Source organism: Protopterus annectens, chromosome 5.part0 (genome assembly GCF_019279795.1).
Source record: "Protopterus annectens isolate FY-2018-M chromosome 5.part0, PAN1.0, whole genome shotgun sequence".
NCBI classification, from domain to species: Eukaryota; Metazoa; Chordata; order Ceratodontiformes; family Protopteridae; genus Protopterus; species Protopterus annectens.
Genome location: NC_056735.1, coordinates 955,888,489 through 955,907,808, shown reverse-complemented (window position 1 = coordinate 955,907,808; position 19,320 = coordinate 955,888,489). Strand labels below are relative to the sequence as shown.

Sequence of the window (19,320 nt, the reverse complement as noted above, 5' to 3'; positions counted from 1 at the left end):
ATATGCAGACTGTTATACACTGTTACATATTACCTATCTTTTTTTTTATCACCCTAAAAGGACATACTTTTTCCACAATTCCATCTGTGTTGTATTGCTGCCAGTAATTATCTTTTACCTGCTGCTCAGCTGTTTGCAACTGAATGCTCATCTATGTAGTTAGTGTAAGTGACTCAAATACACAGAATGTGTCTGTAAATGTACTTTCTCCAAATATGCGTGACCTCAGAAGTGGTATATTTATAGTGTAGGGGTGTGGAGGCTGAGCTCCCAAATCCTGGGGAATAGAGGACTTGTACTCTATAAAAACACGTTTTACAACTTGCTGATGACCATGAGTATATCACGACTCCTACAGCTCTTGATTTCTTTTTGCAAGAAGCAGGGACAAATCCATTAAATAATCGAAGACAATGGTTCCAAAAACTTATTATATCCTACACTGACTGCCTCAAATCCATTTCACATTACTCAGTATCTGAAAGATTGCTAATAGGTGATCTGTGAATGGCATATCAGTCATTCTATGACCCAGTACTGATGGATTTATTTCACAAATGGCATCAGAAACACTCTGTCCAGGGATCTAACCATCTTCTGCAGCATCAACAGAACAGATTGGAGGGACAGGTATATCTCAATGAAAATACCACTGCGCTAGATCAGACTCCCCATCCACATAAAACAAAGCTCATTCCTGTCAATATTCAAGCGCATCTTGTAACTGTGGATAGGTAATAGAAAATGTACCCGAGGACTGCTTCATGTACTACTGATGGACAAGGACAGCTTCTAAATGCTTTATCCCATGCATGGATGCCCTCAAATTATCTATGGCATGATTCCAGTTATTCTCACTACAGATAATATATAATTATTGACCACTGGATGGGTAAGGTCAATCTAACACCAAATGTGATATGTTAATTCAAGCACTGAAAGGGAAACTGGCTAGGTATAAAATGTCCCAGAAGTGCTAGTCTCATATTTACCTACAAACTTATGGAATCGGCTATTTTTTTTTAAAAATATTATTCTAATTCAATTAAAAAGTTAATAAAATAGGTTTTTGCATCAAAATGCATTTTCTGATCAGTAAGAAGTATGGAATTTTAACATATGACATTATTGAATGACTGCATACTAAGTGATTTACCAAATTCCAAAAATGTGGAAAGATAGATCAGATCTAAAATATAAGGCAAAATAAGGGATGTTCTGCAACATCAGGGACAGTTGAAAGCTATGCTAACTTGAACAAAACTGGTGAAAATCAAGCAGATGGTGTTCAAGTTAATAAAATAGATCCATTGCCAATATATATCAGTTTTCTGACCTTTAGCCATTATAGAATTGTATTCTGCATTTCAAGTTCCATACATCTCTTCTATGCAAATATTATTATTTTACGAAGTCCTAAATAATGCCCTGTGTCTTCTTTGTATTTTCACATTTTTCTTAACTTTTTGTCTCCTATATTCAAAGCATAGGTCTAAAATTGATAAATATAGCGCCTAAATGTGCACAGACATTCTGCACACTATGTTCAGTATGTCAGTGTTTTGTATTGTGATTTATGTATATAAATATATATATATATATATATATATATATATATATATATATGTGTATATAGAGTAATGAATGTAAGCATAGAAAACAATGTCTTTGTAAATTACATGTGTTGCACTGTATGCTCTGATACTACTGACATTCCAGTCTCTGTGTTGGACTTTATATATTAACGTGTAACACAGCACAGCAGGAAACAGATTGTTAAAAAGATATGCATCAGATTCACAATGTTGTAGAGTAGTACACTGCATGGACAACATTAGTTGGGCTACTCTGTGTGTTCCCTGCAGTGCAGTGCTCTTTTGTCATGCTTAACTGCAATTCATAAAGATGCACAATGACAGAACTAGTGTCATTAACATATAATATAAATAAAGGATATTGGGTTGTAATAGCTTGCCCATATAATAATAGCTAGGAGCTGGGCCGAGTCACTGTGTGGGGGGCAAGGAAGCATGGTCGTGGTAGCAGGGCTGCCTGCACTACAGGGAATTACTTTGCTGCAGTTTATTTCCTACTGTAAAAAATTTTTTTTTTAACTGTAATTTTGCTATGCTGCTCAGCTCTGACTATACAGAAGGACTTATTGCTACACTGACAATTGCAACACCAGCTGACTGTATGTGACTGTATGTGTTTGGAGTCCCATGGGTTACCCCGTTGGGACTGGCCTATATGCAGATAGTGCTGTGTTTGTGAAACTGTATGACTGGGAAGAAGGCTATTTGAATCTCTGAAAATAGAGTACTCTAACAAATGGGCACGACTGCATACAGTAATACAATATCTTAGTCCATTGGGTACCTTTGTCAGTAAATTATGTATGATTTTAATATGCAGCACACAGTCCTAAAAAAATTGTATATCATAGCATATCAGCCCACAGATCCTATTTCCTTGATAACAATATGTGCCTATTATGTTTATTCCATAGAGAGATCTTAGTGTGACAACAAATCTTCTCATCAGTTTAACCAAGTGTTCACCTTCTACCCATCCTAATTTTTTAGCCAATAAATATAGCCAGTTTTAAAACTAAGGAGCAGTTGATATGTACACTGGTACCATAACACTAATTAATTAATTAAAATAAAACACTTGCAAATACAGTAAATACTTGCATCTTGTCAGAATTCAAATGCTTGATATGTCTACAAGAGGCATTAGTAATGTGAAGGAAGTTCTTGTTCTTCTTTTGGCTTTTCCCGGTTAGGGGTTGCCACAGCAGAGCTCCGGTCTGCTAATGATTGGCAGTAGATTTTTTTTTTTTTATGGGTGCTGAGGTGCCAGCTTGACGCCCAACCTTCAACGAAGGCACGCCCATTCTATGCATGCCTTTCGAATGCCACTCGACCGCAGGGAGGGCATGCAGACCCCACACAGAAGGTGCTCCAGCCGAGAATCGAACGGGAGAACCTCTTGCTGTGAGGCAACCGAAGGAAGTAATTGAATATATTTTAGAGAACTGAAAGGTATACGGTATTTCCCATTTACAAATTGTAACATGATAGATTCATAAATGTCCTTTCTGAAACTGTATAACCTTTATTTTCATTAAGTTAATCAACTGCTATTATTTCTTTAAATGCATGTTTGGATTTTATAGTTCTGTCTAAATACGTCTATAATTTGTCTGTTTTACTGATTAATTTCTATCAATCCACCTGGAATTTGTAGAGCTTTTCTCTATGGGCTTCTTTTGAAACTGGGTGAATAACCTAGTTAGATTTTCCCGGTCAACAAATGCAAATAAATAAATATGTATATTGCCCATATTCTTTAGTCTCATCTTCCAAACTTTCCACCAGTCAACCTTTTTTTCATGTGCCATTCTCACATGATGTTATTTCCTATGCCTCCTTGTGCATTCTTTAAAGACTCCATTTTTGTGTTTCATTCTCCCTTGCCTTCAACAATATTGGCTCAATTATTTTTCTTCTCTTCTCACCCAACTGGATTTCAGTCATACTACAATATGAGACTCTGACAAGGACAGCAACTGTTTTTTTTCCCAATGCTGTAAGGCTTTTGTGCACATAGAAAAATCTTTTCTTGTTAACCTTTTCACTCACCAGATCAAAAGGAACTGCCAAAATTACTAAGAACTCTCCTCAAAAGTCAGCAGATAGACGGATGGAAGCACTCGCCACTCCAGAGACCAGTCCACGACACCAAAATATAGTACAGTCTTTTATTAAACGCCAAACACTCCAAAAACCATGAACGCTTTAGTAAAATCACACACTGCGTTTTCGTCACACATAGACTTCATCAGATACCCCAATGCATCCATTATTATGTCAATTTATAGTCTTACTTAAAAGGATAATTAGTTTCCTGATTATATCTAATCAACATTTAAAGCAGAAATTCAAAATGTTAATATTTCATACCCACAATCATACTTTTTCGTTGAATATATATTGCACATAAAGTTATAATAAATAGAAGAGATGAAAATATGTATAAATGTTTAAAATATAACATATTTCTATAAATATATTAATAAATAAATATATATACATAAATATTCCAATAAATATTCCAATAAATATATAGCACAGTATAACACATATTATATAAAAAACATTATTAAAATGTAGGGGAACATTCATTAATAATAAAATACTATTATGAGTGCATTATGAATTCATAAATATATTTTAAGATATTTTAAAAGGTTTTAAAATGTAGTCTAAATCTGTGGGGAGTTGTAATGGGGACCTCTAGTGGCAAAACCAAATATGTATTTTCTTATAATTTGGCTGCTCTTAATTTTAATAAGGGAAGTATAGTAATATTGTCATTTAACCCAGGCCATTTATCCGCATTTAATGCCACCTGCCACCATAGCTCTCTATATTCTGTCCTGGTCTCCCAGGGGCCCCCTCTAAGTAAACCTTAGATGTTTGTTGAAGTTGTTATGCATTTCTTTCTACAGCAGACTCCTTCTTACCCAGCTTCTCTTTAGCTGGTCTCCTGTTTAACCAGCCATCAAATTTCTGCAGTAGCTCTAGCAAAAGGCAACAGAGAAGAATAACACTACTGCCTCCTCTAGGCTAAATAATGACTTTAGACTTCATATTCATTAGAAAAATGCATACTAACAAAAATTCTGTTATTCTAACTGATTTATAACCTTTAAATTCTATTTTGTATGATTTTTCTGATTAACCAGCCATTTGTTTATCCAGCCTAATGTCTGGTCCCAGCGAGACCGGATAAGAGGGAGTCGACTGTATATAATAGTTAAACTATTCTGTCTCGCTAAGCAGGAAAGTCAGGATTATACTGAATTTTAAAATTTTCTTGAAGTACATGTGCATTTATTAAAATGTCTCTGATTTCTTTCTATGTCTATGAAACCCCTGTCCTTTCTATTTATAGAGCTGAAAACTGTAACCTTTAATTACATTTCTCAACATAATGGCAATCCCGGAGTGTCCTTCGTCCTCTCTGTTTTCTCTTCTACCACCTGACAAACTGTGATCTTAAAAATATCACAGCAACTATATATTCATTTAAATGCTGTATCCTTTCTCTTAATCCTGCCCATTATACTGTTTAGATTAACGTGGGTTTTTAATGACATTCCTTTTCTTAAATAGAAATGATTTATTTTCAACGGTCCTGACTTCCATAATTTAATTCCTAACCTTGTTCCTATTGCAGAAGTAGCAATATCAGTTTATTCTTCTTTAGCTGTTAGATTTTCATTTTCAGTCACCAGACCTTCAAATGTAATCATTTTTTTTGGCCTGCAGGACTAGAGGAGTAAACCTTGTATCTTTCCACAAAGCACTTCAGATTATACTTTGACATGCCTTGGGAATAAAGGTCATTGTAGGCTTGTCTTTGGTAAAAGTGCAGAATGATGAATTAATAATATTAAAGTGTGTCATAAAAAAACACTGTGTGTGCTGCATGGCATTGAAAAATAGTTCAACATCTGTAATTTATGATCACAGTAGTTGTACATAACTTGTGTTTCATCTTTGTGTCTAACAAGTTTGAGACTTCTCAAGTGACAATACCCAGTGAGATGAATTAGAAAATATTATTTGACACCATTATAAACCTTCCCCTTCCTTTTACGTCTTGTGATTATATTAAACATGCCAAAATAAGGCTGTCTCCTTTTGCCTGAAGGGTAACTTTATCTCATGTTACCCATCTGATACTAGGGGCCACAGTATTAAAGAATGAGTGAAAATGTACAATGATTACATACTGAATTCCACAGCAATCATTCTCACATTACATACACCACATTGAATACCACCATATATTGTCAGCATATGCAAAAATGATATTCTGAAATGGAAACAGCAAGAGGTTACTTCTAGGACACACTTGATTGTTCTTTCGATAAAGTTACTTATTTATAACATGTATGATACACACAAACACATCCATTTTCTGTTCTGAGTGACTCTCCATTTATTTATTGTGTTCTGTTACAATACTCTAGGACTCACCGAAATGTGGCTACATAGTTGGTAATTGGCCAGCCTATGACAAATGACCTGTCTGGGTTTGGGTTGCTTTCACAGACTTCATCTAGGCAGGAAGCTGTCCACATCTCACAGATCCGCAAATTGTTCTTCAGCTTAAAGTGTGAAGACCTATGTGCAAACAAACAAACAAAAATGCATTTGTTTTAGAAGTGTGTTACCAGAAACGGTATACATTTCTATACATCTTTTCTTTAAGGACTGAATGTCTTATGAAATATGTTTTGGTATATGCTTTAGCACATATTGTTTTCTCTGGCTCCTGGGTACTGAATAATTTATTACTGAAGAACATCACCCTATAGTATGTGACTAGGAAAATTATAAATAAAAGATAATGGAGCAGGTTGAAGGAAATAGAGTAAGGTGTGTTGGCAGGCTGGAGATTTAATGGTAATTCATTTCAGTACTAGGTGGTAGTGCTGTACGCATTAATATGTAGTTTTACTAAAATGGTAAAACCTAGCAGATACAGTGGGAGTGACACATGGTAATTAGTCTAGCTAATTAGCATTTTCACCATAATGCAGTAGCCATATGGAAAATGCAGGAACCCTCATCATCATTATCTTTTTCCAATTTTCTACATGGGGTCAGGGTTCCATGTCAACTGTCGCCATCTTTCTCAGTACATTGCCTCTCTCCTACCTTCTTTGACACTCATGCCTGAATGTTGCAGGTCTTCTCTCACACAAGCCATCCACCTCTTTGCTGGATTCCCTCATTTCTTCCTGAGTTCTTCCTGTCTGTCCAAATCTTCTTCAGAAGATTGTCTTCTGCTTTTCTGCACATGTGCCTGAGCCAACGTAATCTGTTCTTTGAATTTCTCTGCAATTGGAGATACGTTGGCTTCTGCTCTGATGTCCTCATTTCTTCATTTGTCTCTCAGTGTGCATCCTATCACCCTTCTCAGAAACTTCATTTATATAACCTCTATCATCCGCAACTATTCTGCCTTTACTTCCCATATTTCTGTACCATACAGTAGTACTGGCTGCACCACTGTTTTGTATACCTACTTTTGAGCTTCTTTGGCATTCTTCTGTCATACACAACCCCTGACACTGTGCTATCTGGCTGTGGCATTCTTCTGTCATACACTACCCCTGACACTGTGCTATTTGGCTGTGGCATTCTTCTGTCATACACAACCCCTGACACTGTGCTATTTGGCTGCATCCTCTCTAATTCTAGCTTTGAACTTCTCCTTCAGACCTCCCTTCTCCTCAACCACCTCTCCCAGATACTTGAAGCTATTAACCAGTTCAACTATTTTCCTTCCATCTCATTTCTCAGCTTGTTTTGATTTTGCCCATTTGGTGCCATTACAGCTGTCATATTTGTATCCACTTTCATCTCATGTGCCTTCAGGTTTGCATTCCATTCCCCCATCCTTTACTGAAGGTCTTGCTCAGAGTCTGCCTGTAATGACATATCATCTGCATACAGCAAATTAGCTGATCTGTCCCCTCTGACCTGTTTGTTAATGTAGTCCATCACTAGTAGGAACAGCAGTGGACTAAGAGATGAAGCTTGATGCACACCTACTCCCACTGGGAACCCCTGTGTGAGACCAAACCCTGTTTCTACTTGAGTTATGAGGTCCTTGTACATAGTTTGTACTAATTCAACTAATATTTCTGGGACTTTGAACCACTGCAGGCCTGCCCAAATCAGCTTTCTTGGGACCTTGTCATATGACATCATTGAAAGCACATTATTTCAAACTCCTGGACTTGATCCCCCTTGGGTACCTATGTTAGCATTTGTCCCCGGGTCTAGAGCAGTAAGGATTCAGTATTTAGTGTTTTTTTGCATTTTGGGTTTCCGGTGTTAGGATTTTCAAAGTTGTGAAGTCAGCATTCTCAGATTTGGTTGAGGTAACATTAAACTTCTGATAGTAAACCATACTTATACAAATACATTTGTATATTTCAAATTCACTACATTACTAAACTTGAGGTCCTAAGAATTAAACCAGGACCCCCAATATTTTAGCTATTTCTTCTTAGATGCCAGCTCATTGGCACAGAGGCAAGGTGTCCCTCTATTATGCTAGAAATAAGAGTTGTTTCTTTCATTTCCATCTGATTTAAGATATTCTTTGTAAAGCATTCTCCCCCTTATGGAAGGAATAATGTCTCTGATTTGTGGCAATAGATACTACACTATATTTATAACTAGGTAAGAAGTGACCCTGAAATATCTACAAATGTCCTGACTTTTGTTTCTTAAGCACAAGAATTGTGGGTAGGGGCAACATGCTTCATTACACTTTGGGCAATATTCCTGTAGTTATTGGCTTTCATAACTTTATTTTCAACTTGGTTTAATGAATGAACACTGTGAAATTTAGTAGTAGCCTTTGGCTCTATCTCAAGTCAACCTTCAAACCTTTCAACATCACTATTTCTTTTGTAAGAAATGTTTTTCTTCAGCTATGGGTTGAAATAACTTTTTCTGCTATGTTTTTACTGCTGTCATCTTGTGGTGCCATATTTAGTGCATTAAAAGGATATCAATTCTTGTCAATTTTCCATATCCACAGCCATTCCCTATACTTAAGCACATACATTTTTAACATTTATGTTCTTTCATTATATATACAGGTCACCTTAACATTATCTTCTGAGATGAGATTACTTTCTCACCAGTACATTTGCTTGACAGCATTTGTGATCATTTGTAATGGCTTCCATCCGTCTGACCTATGTTAAATTCAGTAGGTTGCCTTTTTAAATAGCCATATCGCACAGTTATGCCAGTGCTCAATGATTCTGTTCACTTTGTTTCTTTGCATTGCTTTTATGATGAGAATCATTCTGCGTATTAATATAAACTCACTTAAATACTTTGATGTTAAAGTCAAAATAAGTAAATCACTTTTCTGACAGAAATTATTTATAGTTTTTTTATGTCCAATGCCCCTTTCTCAATTCAGACTCTCAGTCAGTCTACATTTTCTTTTTAGTTACTTTGTGTAACTGTTCTGCATACCAAAGTCACTATTTATTGACGTTTTTATTAATATAACTCATTTTGGCTCCAATTATTTTCTTATAAACTGTTTAATTAGTTCCTTTATTATGCAATTGACTAGTATTACCTTTATACAAACAGTCTTTGTGCCAAATTGTTGCACATAACTTCTTTTAAGTGTTCCATGAAGTCAGTCTACGTTACACATTTCCTTGAAAAAATTCCTTTTTATATTGCACAATTAAGTTTATGTCAAAGTCATTGTATGTAACTCATTTGGGAAAATCACAATGTTGAAATTGTTTGTAAAATCATAAACTTTTTCTCTATCATATAAGCTTGCAGTTATCTTACATACTACATGTCAAAGTCTCTATGTAGAATTTATTTCTGGTACATCTATTACTTTCCTACAGAACAGAGTCAGATCATGGTCAAATGGGGCCCTAGGCCGGGTAAGAGACAGGGCCTCCCCACAGCCATACTTGTCATCTATCTCTCTTCAGTTATCATACAACACTGTTTAAAACTGTCAGTGCAGAGAGGTTGGGGGTTGGCACAATAGTTAAGGTATTTATCCTACAGACACAAGGTGCAGAGTTTAATTCTCAAATAAAATAATTGGATAAGCTTAAAATGACCCACATGGGCAGTTAGCCTAGTATTAAGCTATGAACCAACAATACACTCCTCTTCACTTAAAACTCAACATTTATTGAAAATGCATCTAGCAACTTAACTACAAGAGACATGCTAGAGTCCACGTCAAATAGCATATAGTGAAGCACTAATTAGCAGCTATGTGAAGGATGCTGAAATTCAAAAAACAATTGCAATAATTTGCTAACAGTCTGGAACAGAAAAATGCATGCAAGAGATCATTTTAAGGGCAGCCTAGAAGCATAGTCTGATGAAGTGTGGTGGTTAGAGTCACACAGCAGATAAAAAAAGGGCTGGGAAAATCAAACTCTACACTATGGGAAGCACATGTTTTAACCTTACTCATCTACATTAAGTACTCAGCAAGTTATAATCCAGCATACTGCATTTCACATCTGTGGACCCAAAAAAAAAACAAATTTCTCTGTGGCACAAGGTAGTGGAGTGAGATTAAAGATAAAGGATGTGTGATTCATGGTTCAAATCCATTTAAATTATACTTTGTGATGTCCTTTAGCTCATAAGGTTAAACAATACGGCAAAGTGATCAGTATTCTCCTATGTGTGGAATGCAATCCCATTATAGCCAATTTTTTCATGCCTTCTCAGCCTGGTAGACGTCTTTGAGAAGGTCACCAAAGCAATGAATGAGGGCACATGGCCTACCTTGACCTGGTCAAGGAATTTGACACAATACCCCATTTAGGCCATGTCAAGCTCATCAGCCTAGGTATAATCCCTTATGTCACACAGTGGATAGCTAGCTGATTCATAGACAGGACTCAAGAAGTTAGAACTGGAGAGTCCACCTCTACAAAAAAAGCCAGTCACAAGCAGAGTCCTTCAGGGACAGGTCCTGGGACTGCTCCTTTTTGGCAGTTACATTTCTGAAGTCAAGGCCAATGTCAATGGCCTCTGGCTGACTACATTTGCAAATGATTGCAAATTAGGAGCACTCATAGAATCCCCGACCAACACAGATGTTCTCCAAGAAGGGCTGACACAGTCAAATAACTAGTGTCAGAGCCACGGACTAAAATTAAATGCCAAGAAAAGCACAACAGTATCCATCAGGAAGTCATGCACCCCTGGTAACTATCACATTGACAACATACCCCCTAAGAGTTGTCCCAGTAGTGAAGGACTTGAGGACACATGTAGACAGTAATCTATCCTTTGACCATCATGTGTCTACAGTAGTGAGGAAATTATTCTATGTTGTGTAACTTATAAACAAAGGTATTGCATTTAGTTCTAAGAAGGTCATTATTCCACTGTATTCAGCATTCATCAGACCTGTCACTGAGTACAATGCTCCATTTGGTATGTACCTAACCAGGTACATCCAACAACTGGAATGCTCATAGAAGTTCCTCACTAAAGGAATACAGGGCATAAGTAAAATATCCTATGCATACCACCTCAAGGCCCTTTCAGGCTGTTGTGGGGAGAGCTATGCCTAGCATACAGAGCATTATCAGATTCCACTCTGATGGACCTTCTGCATATCCACAAATAAACAGCACCAGAATTACCCATTCTAAAGACTTAATCCTTGCCCTCTGATATAGATATTACCTGCTGGAGAGACAGGTATGCATTCCAGAGACTACTTCTCTGGAATAGGCTCCCCATCCATATAAAGCAGAGTTTCTCCCTAACCCAGTTCAGGGGTAACTTGGACAATTGGATGGAGAATAAGAACTTCATCCCTGGTTTGGCATCTATGTCTCTAATGGGCATAGGCAGCCTGTAAATGGTTCATCTCCCATGCCCCTGCTTACACTCTCAAGGGTAGCAGACCTCTTCAGAGATTTGGTATGCATGGCTAGGCTTAAACAGGCCATGGTGGTTGTTAGCCTAGTAAACACCTATGAACCTATAAAGCTATAAGCTAAATTAAAAAAATGTATTCCCAGTGGCCTCCAAAAGACATGTGTGAATGGGCGTGCCTTCGCTGAAGGTTGGGCATCGGTCTGGCAACTCGGCACCATAAAAATCAACTGCCAATCATTAGCGGATCGGAGTTCCGCTGTGTCGACCCCTAACCGGGAAAAGCCGAAAAGACAAACAAACATTCATAGTTAAAATAGTTACATTAAACTTAACAGCCAAATAATAAACACACTGTCAGCCAACAAAACAAAGAAACCAAGCATCACACCTCAAAGAACATGGCTCATTTGATGACACTCCTGTTTACTTCAGTCAATTCCTTCCTTTACACCATAAGTACTCCAGAATGCAGGAACTAAGTCCGTACACAGAAACATACACATACATATACATGGCCATCAACTGCAACCACTTATATGTCTGTACACATTAGATATCTGCTTAACACAGGTGGACAGTAGTCTCTCCTTTGATAATCACATCGCCACAGTAGTCAGGAAATCCTTCTACATGGCACACCTCATCACAAAAGATTTCTCATCCAGGAAAAAACAGGTCATTGTTCCCCTCTACTCATCACTCATTAGACCCATTATAGAGTACAACGCCCCTTTTGGTATGTACCTCACAAGACATCTACAACAACTGGAAAGGCCACAGAAATACCTTACAAAGAGGATTACTGGCCTCAAACAGATGCCCTACACAGACCGTCTCAAAAAACTCCAGCTTTACTCTGTCACACATTGCCTACTCAGAGATGATCTCTGCCTAACATACAAAGCTATGTCAAACCCAGAGTTGTTGGACATGCTCCATGTAAATAAATCCAAATCCCTCCGAGCTACATGCTCTAGGGACCTAAACCTTTTCACCACAATAAACAGAACATGCTGGAGGGATAGATTCCTGTCTCAGAGACTTCCCATACTCTGGAAAGTACAGTTGTGTACACTTACCGTAAATGTAGATGTTTGAGTGTATTCACTGTTGTAGTCATTACATTTGGGTAATCCTGCTGGCAGGTTGCCCTCAGTCGGCCTGAATTCCAAACTCCTAGGTCCTGCGTCAGCTGCTGTTGCCCCTTCCCTGACATCAGGTTGTCAGGGGTATAAAAGATGCGGCCGATGCCATTTTCTTTAGTTTTCCTTGCCCCAGATGTCAGGTGCCCCCTAAAAGGGTAGCCACTAAGTCAATACTAGCCTGTAATAAATTAATTTAACCAGTCTAAGGTGGTCTGGGTTAATTTTTCTGGAAAAAGATGAATATTACTTGTATGCACCTGAATATTTGTTTTTAATTTTTTCTTTATGCTTTCCTCCTGATTATTTTGTTTTCATTTCTTGCTATCCTCTTCCCATCCAGATGAGTGGACTTGCTTTTGACTTGCACCATTTTCTTAACTGTTACTTCTCTATAGCCTGAGGGAGTCTGCGTCTCCAATTTGCCAGTGACACATTAGTTCGGTCTGGTGAAATTGTTGGTGTAAACACATCTCAGTGCAAAAGCGCTTCCAACACACTTTTTTAACCAGCACATCTTAAACAGCCCGCTAACTATCTCTTACTCAACCTAATTACACACTGAAAAGCGTACATCTGTGGCTAATATAAAATCAGTGCCGTACACTAATTTAAAATCAGTGCTGTACGGCTAATATAAAATCAGTGCTGTACACTCCAACGCTTAAGTGGTGACTTAGCTGGAGAACCTGGAACCCTCTCAGTTACACTTACCATCAATAGGATGGCATTCCACAATTTAAGGCAGATCTAACAAGGTCTGCGTACTAGCTACTAATAGCGTTGGGTGAGGACTGAGCTTGCACCTAGCCTCGCTTCTCAACTCGCTTTTTCTTACTGCAGTGTCCTCTGAATTAGCATGGGTAGTATAGCTTATTTTTCCCTGTTTAGATATCATACCTTAGGAGCCATCTTGGGTAAAGTGAGTTTTTGCTTTCATGTATTTCTATTTTGTCTGCATAACTGCTCAAATGAATTATATGCATTCTTGAAAATAGCCTATTACAGTCCTTACGTGCCATAGCCTACTGCATAAACTATTGTGTTTCTGCCTGTTTCCTATACTGCAAATGTTAACAATATATGTGAACTAGCCTGTTACCTAAATTACAAGTGTTAAATGTTAGTCTACCGACTGAATTGCTGCATTGCTATGTCAACTAGAAGGCTGTTGCTCTGAAATGAATGATGGGCTGCATATTTGTATTGTCTGAAATGCCTATATCTTGTATCCAAATTAACCTGGTTTCTCCCTACTCTATTTCTTTTCTCTCCAACCCTCCCAGCTTTCTTACCTTCTAACCCTGCTCTAAGACTAAAGGACCATCCCTAAGTGACGAATAAGGACAACAGGCAAACTATTCCAGCCTCTCCAATAAGAAGTAAAATCTACTTGCTGTCCTACACCAGAGCCCTGTACCTTGGGAAGCAATAAAGTATGTGCTTCCCCCACTAAGTAGTAAAGCTGATACTTTCTCAAAAATACATATTTTTTCCAATATGTATTAAAAGTCTGCTACCTAGCCAGATTACCCAGCAGCCATACCCCTCCTTAGCCCTGCATAACTCGTTCTCTTGGCCTTGCTTATCCACCTATAACTGTAAAGTGCCCCTCCTCTCCCTCTATAAGAGTTATCTCTGATCTCAGTCTCTCCCTCACCCCAGCATAGCTCCTACACACTTCTTTTTTCCTTCCAGGCTAGCTCCCTCTACTAGTCCTGCTTTATACTTTCACCCTTCTTTGTCTCCCTGCAACTATTTCCCAAGTACAGCTCTGTTGTACTAAACTGCCTATATACCTCGTAGTCTACTTGCTGCAGTCCTCTACTTTCTGCCTTTTGCTACCCCTCTTCTTCACCACTTCAGATTATCTCACCCTACACCAACCCTTACTTACCAGTAAGGTGAACTGCAGTAGCCTGCTGCTCACTGATTGTTCTCTCAGACTCTCTCCTCCTTACCTGCCTGAACCCACTCTGTTCGCCCTGTGGGCTCACTCCGCTCCCCTACCCTGCCCCCAAATCTCACCCACCCCAGCACGCCTACATTTATTCCTCCATCTCTCCTCCCACTTATTCCAATTATCCAATAGCTCTTCTTCCCACCTTACAACTGCTCTTAATCCACCCACTCTAATTTACCTAACTTCAGCTTCTCCTTTTCACTCCTCCTACCCAATCTCCTCTCTCTTGTCTCATACACCTCTTCTATCACCTCTCTCTCAATATTCCTATTCCCTATATCCCTTACTACTATATTCCTGCGTCCTTCATATAACTTCAGACAAACCACTTCTCTCTCCAATATCATTCTTCATCTTCAAATATACTCTCTACTTCAACTGACATTCCTATCTCTCCTCCCCCTTTGCATGATCATGGTTTCTTCAATTCTCCAGCAACTCATAGTTCCTTGCTTCCTCCTTCTCTTTCTGATTCCTTCATGCTATATCAGCTCATACTCTTCCTTTGCTTATCCAATTCCACAAAATAACATCCACTGAAAACTCCCTTCACCCTAACTCTTTCTCTCACTTCCATTCTATCTCCTCTTATCTTATCCCGCCCAATCAACTCTACCTGTTCCACTATAAAATCTTCTCCACTACTGCTGGTACATTTACACACAAAATAACCTTACATCCAACTAAACTCTCAATCTGTAAACCTAAATCTCTTAAATCTTTTCTCTTTAACAACATATTCTTAGCTGGAGATATCCACCCCAACCCTGGCCCCATTCATTTCACTAACAATAATTACCCAACCCCATCCTCTCCCCTCCCAAACACATTGAAAATCTTCACCTTGAACTCCCAAAGTCTTAATAACAAAGTCCACCTTTTCCAGGCTTGGTTAACCCATAACCAACCAGATATCTTAGCCATTTCTGAGACTTGGCTTAAACCCCATATCTCTGATTCAGAGATACTTCCCCATGGATACCATATTATTAGAAACGACCGACCTATAAAAAAAGGTGGTGGCTCTGCCATAATTTACTCTAAATCATTAACTGTAATTCCCCTCCAAATTCCAGTTCCTCAATTCAAAAATACTGAACTTACAGCTGGACTATGAAACTAAATACACACAAAAATATCTGTATTATTGCCCTATATATCTCCCCTGGGAACAATATCCCTATCCTCAAAGATATTCTCCAATGGGCATCTACTAAAGTTAACTATGAAACATACATCTTAGGTGATGTAAATACTGACTGGAACAAAATGAACTCTCTCTCTCTCCTTCCTAAGCCATCAGCCTTTACAACTTCACTCAAACAATACACCAAATAACCCGACCCAACAAAAGTAACCCCCCCCCCTGGATCCTCTATTGACTGGATCCTAGTCTCCAATCAAAATAAAATCACCAATTCTAGAACAATTCCTGACAGTATTAGTGACCACCTCCCAGCCTTTATTCATCGCGCTACCAACTCTTCTCCTCACCAACACCAATGCATCCTAACTCGTAATCTTAGTAACTTTAACCCTACAACCTTCTCAAACCTATTCAAACAAATGACCTGGCAAGACCTTAAAACTCTCCCTCTTGATGCTGCTATCAACCACTTCAACTCTGTTTTCTTAGATACGCTTAACTCTCTTGCCCCTATCAGAAATAAAAGGGTAAAAATAAATACTGCTCCTTGTCTATCTAAACTTACTAAACAAATTATGCATCAAAGGGACAAACTGTGGAAGCTGTTCCAAAACATTAAACTTCCCAACACCTTGCTCCAATATAAGCAACTATGTAACCAAGTAAAACAACTAATTACCAAGGACAAAAAATCCTATTACACCAACCTCCAGTCTAACAATAACAACAACCCCAAGAAATTCTGGAATTCAATAAACTCTCTCCTTAATCCCGGCTCCAAAAATAATTCCTGCCCTGACCCAAGTAAATCTGACCTAGAACTATGCTCAGAATTTAACTCTTTCTTCATACAAACAATATCTGACCTAACCAAGACCTTCCCTAGCAATAACCCATCTGTTCCCCTATCTTCCCCCTCCAATTCCTCCAATAACCCTCCCCTCAGGTTCGAGCTCAAACCTGTCTCAATTAACTTTATAAAAAGACTTCTGTCTAAACTTAAACCCTGCTCTAATGCCTCTGACAACATTCCCTCCTCTTTCCTAAAATGTGCCGCAGATGGGATAGCACTCCCAATAAGCATCATTATTAATAGATCTATTAATGAATCTTACATCCCTAAACTTTGGCGTTCAGCTTACATCCTTCCTCTTCACAAAGGAGGCAAGAACACCAGCATCACAAATTTTCACCCTATTGCTCTACTCTCATCAATCTCCAAAATCTTAGAAAAGTGTATCCACTTCGAACTTATGCCTTTTCTAACCCAAAACCATCTTCTTACACCAACTCAACATGGCTTTCGCTCTGGCCATAGCACTACTACTGCTCTACTTTCCTTCTTAGAAACTATCAATCAAGCCTGAGATTCAGGTCACCTGGTCTTTACTGTTTTGCTTGATCTCTCAAAAGCTTTCGATACCATTTCCCATAAACACCTTCTCCTTCATCTTTCAAACCTGCATCTCTCATCTAACTCTCTATCCTGGTTCTCTAGCTACTTATCAGATACGTCTCAGGCAGTCAAATGGAAAAACTCCATCTCCTCCTTCCTACCTACACCAACATGTGTACTACAGGGATCCATCCTTGGACCCATGCTTTTTAATATTTTTATTAAAAACTTTCACTCTGCTATCCCCAATACCAAAATTATTCAATACGCAGACGATTCAACCTTAGTCTGCTCTGCCACAAACATCACTGAACTGCTTCTCAAAACCCAAGCTGCCTTCTTAACCACTGAAAACTGGATGCGCCAAAACCACCTCTCCCTTAACGCTAACAAATCCAAAATTCGCCTCCTCTCCCCCAGAAAGTCTTACTCCTATGACAAAGACACTTTCAAAGTCCATAGTAACTCCAACTCCACTATTTAAGTTGTCCCTCTGCCAAACTTCTCGGTGTTATAGTCGATGAATTCCTAAAGTTCGACATACACATTCAATAAAATATTAAGAAAACCCACCAAAAACTAGGCATGCTATATAGGAATAATCGCTTTCTTTCTCACTCCACCAGGCACACTTTGGCCACTACCTACCTTTTTCCCTCATTACTATATGGAGCTCCACTCCTAACCAACTTGTCATCCTCTATCACCTCCAAACTAGAAAGCTTCTACAATAAAATCTCTAAATTTGCCTCCAATTGTAAAAATTCCACCCATCATTGCCTTTCCCTTCAATCCCTAAATTGGCTTGAACTACCAAACTACCTAAACTATCTGCAGCTCACCACAGCGCACAAACATATATTTCAGCCATCTAACTGTCCTGCCCTATCTAACGTCCTTCCACCCTACATCCCAAATAGAACTCTCAGATCCGAACATCAAAACCTGATTGCTATCAATAAACCTAAAAGTCCAGCTGGCCAACTTCTCTTCTCCTTCACTATTGGCAAGACTTGGAACTCTCTCCCTTCCTCTTTAAGAACAATATCAAACTCTGAAAATTTCAAAACTCAGCTTTTCAAACATCTGTCCACTACATGGAAATGCTCCTGTCTTCGCCCTATCTAAAACTATACAAGAATACACTGATATCCTACCTGGAATGTAAAAAGGTGAGGCAGTGCATATAGTCTACCCCACCTAAAAATTATCCAAGAACACATTGATATCCCACTTGGAATGTACCCTTGCTCTCAAAATGTCCTACAATTATTTATCTTTGAACCCCCTTGTAAATACTGTAAATAGATTTTCTTAACTCTCTTCTCCATGTGCTTATATAATGCATTTTCTCACATTACTCTATAAAAATAGCTTTATAAATGTATAGCCTTTTTAGAATGTGCTTATATAATGCATTTTCTCAAATTACTCTATAAGGACAGCTTTATAATTGTATAACCTTTTTAGAATAACCGTAGTGAAGTTGTATTTGACTATTTTGTAATAATGAATGTGCCTATTGTACAAACTGGTCACCTCAATGTATCACTTATATTTTTTCATATTTTGTCATTTGTATTTGTATTTTTGGAGCTTTTCTCCCCGGGCCTCCACTGAAAACGGTTCCCCAGGGCCCAGTGAGCCTTCCCTGTAATCAAACTGGAAATAAATAAATAAATAAATAAATATATGTGTGTGTGTGTGTGTGTGTGTGTGTGTGTGTGTGTGTGTGTGTGTGTGTGTGTGTGTGTATATATATATATATATATATATATATATATATATATATATATATATAAACATGCACCAAATATAAACATGCACCAATACAAACTTTACCTTCCTCTACAAGCAAATACATCACATAGGTTGTAAGAATCAAAGAAGGAAAGATAGATTCCATCAGAAGAAAGGGGGATGGTGGGTGGGTAACCTGGACTGCAACAGTGAATACACTCGAATATCTACATTTATGGTAAGTGTACACAACTGTACTATGTTCTTCCTGTTTCACTTTTGCAGTCATTACATTTGGGTAGAGTCCCAAAGCTATGGTTGGGAGGCTGGAGCTAAACAGTGTTAGGAGCGACTATGAGGCCCTGCAGAACTGCAGTGGCAAAGCCTGCCCTGGATTTAGACTAGAGTGGCAGATGATAGTGCTTTGT

The 19,320-nt window shown here is 38.2% G+C and overlaps 1 protein-coding gene across 1 annotated transcript in view; it reads right to left on the bottom strand.

Annotated features, from left to right (window-relative positions):
• Window positions 1-19,320, bottom strand: part of ARHGAP20 (Rho GTPase activating protein 20) — a 781,419-nt gene that overhangs the window by 271,706 nt on the left and 490,393 nt on the right. Inside the window, exon 4 of the mRNA XM_044072727.1 lies at window positions 6,054-6,200. Coding sequence (XP_043928662.1) covers window positions 6,054-6,200 — 147 coding nt within the window. The remainder of the gene's footprint in view (window positions 1-6,053; window positions 6,201-19,320) is intronic.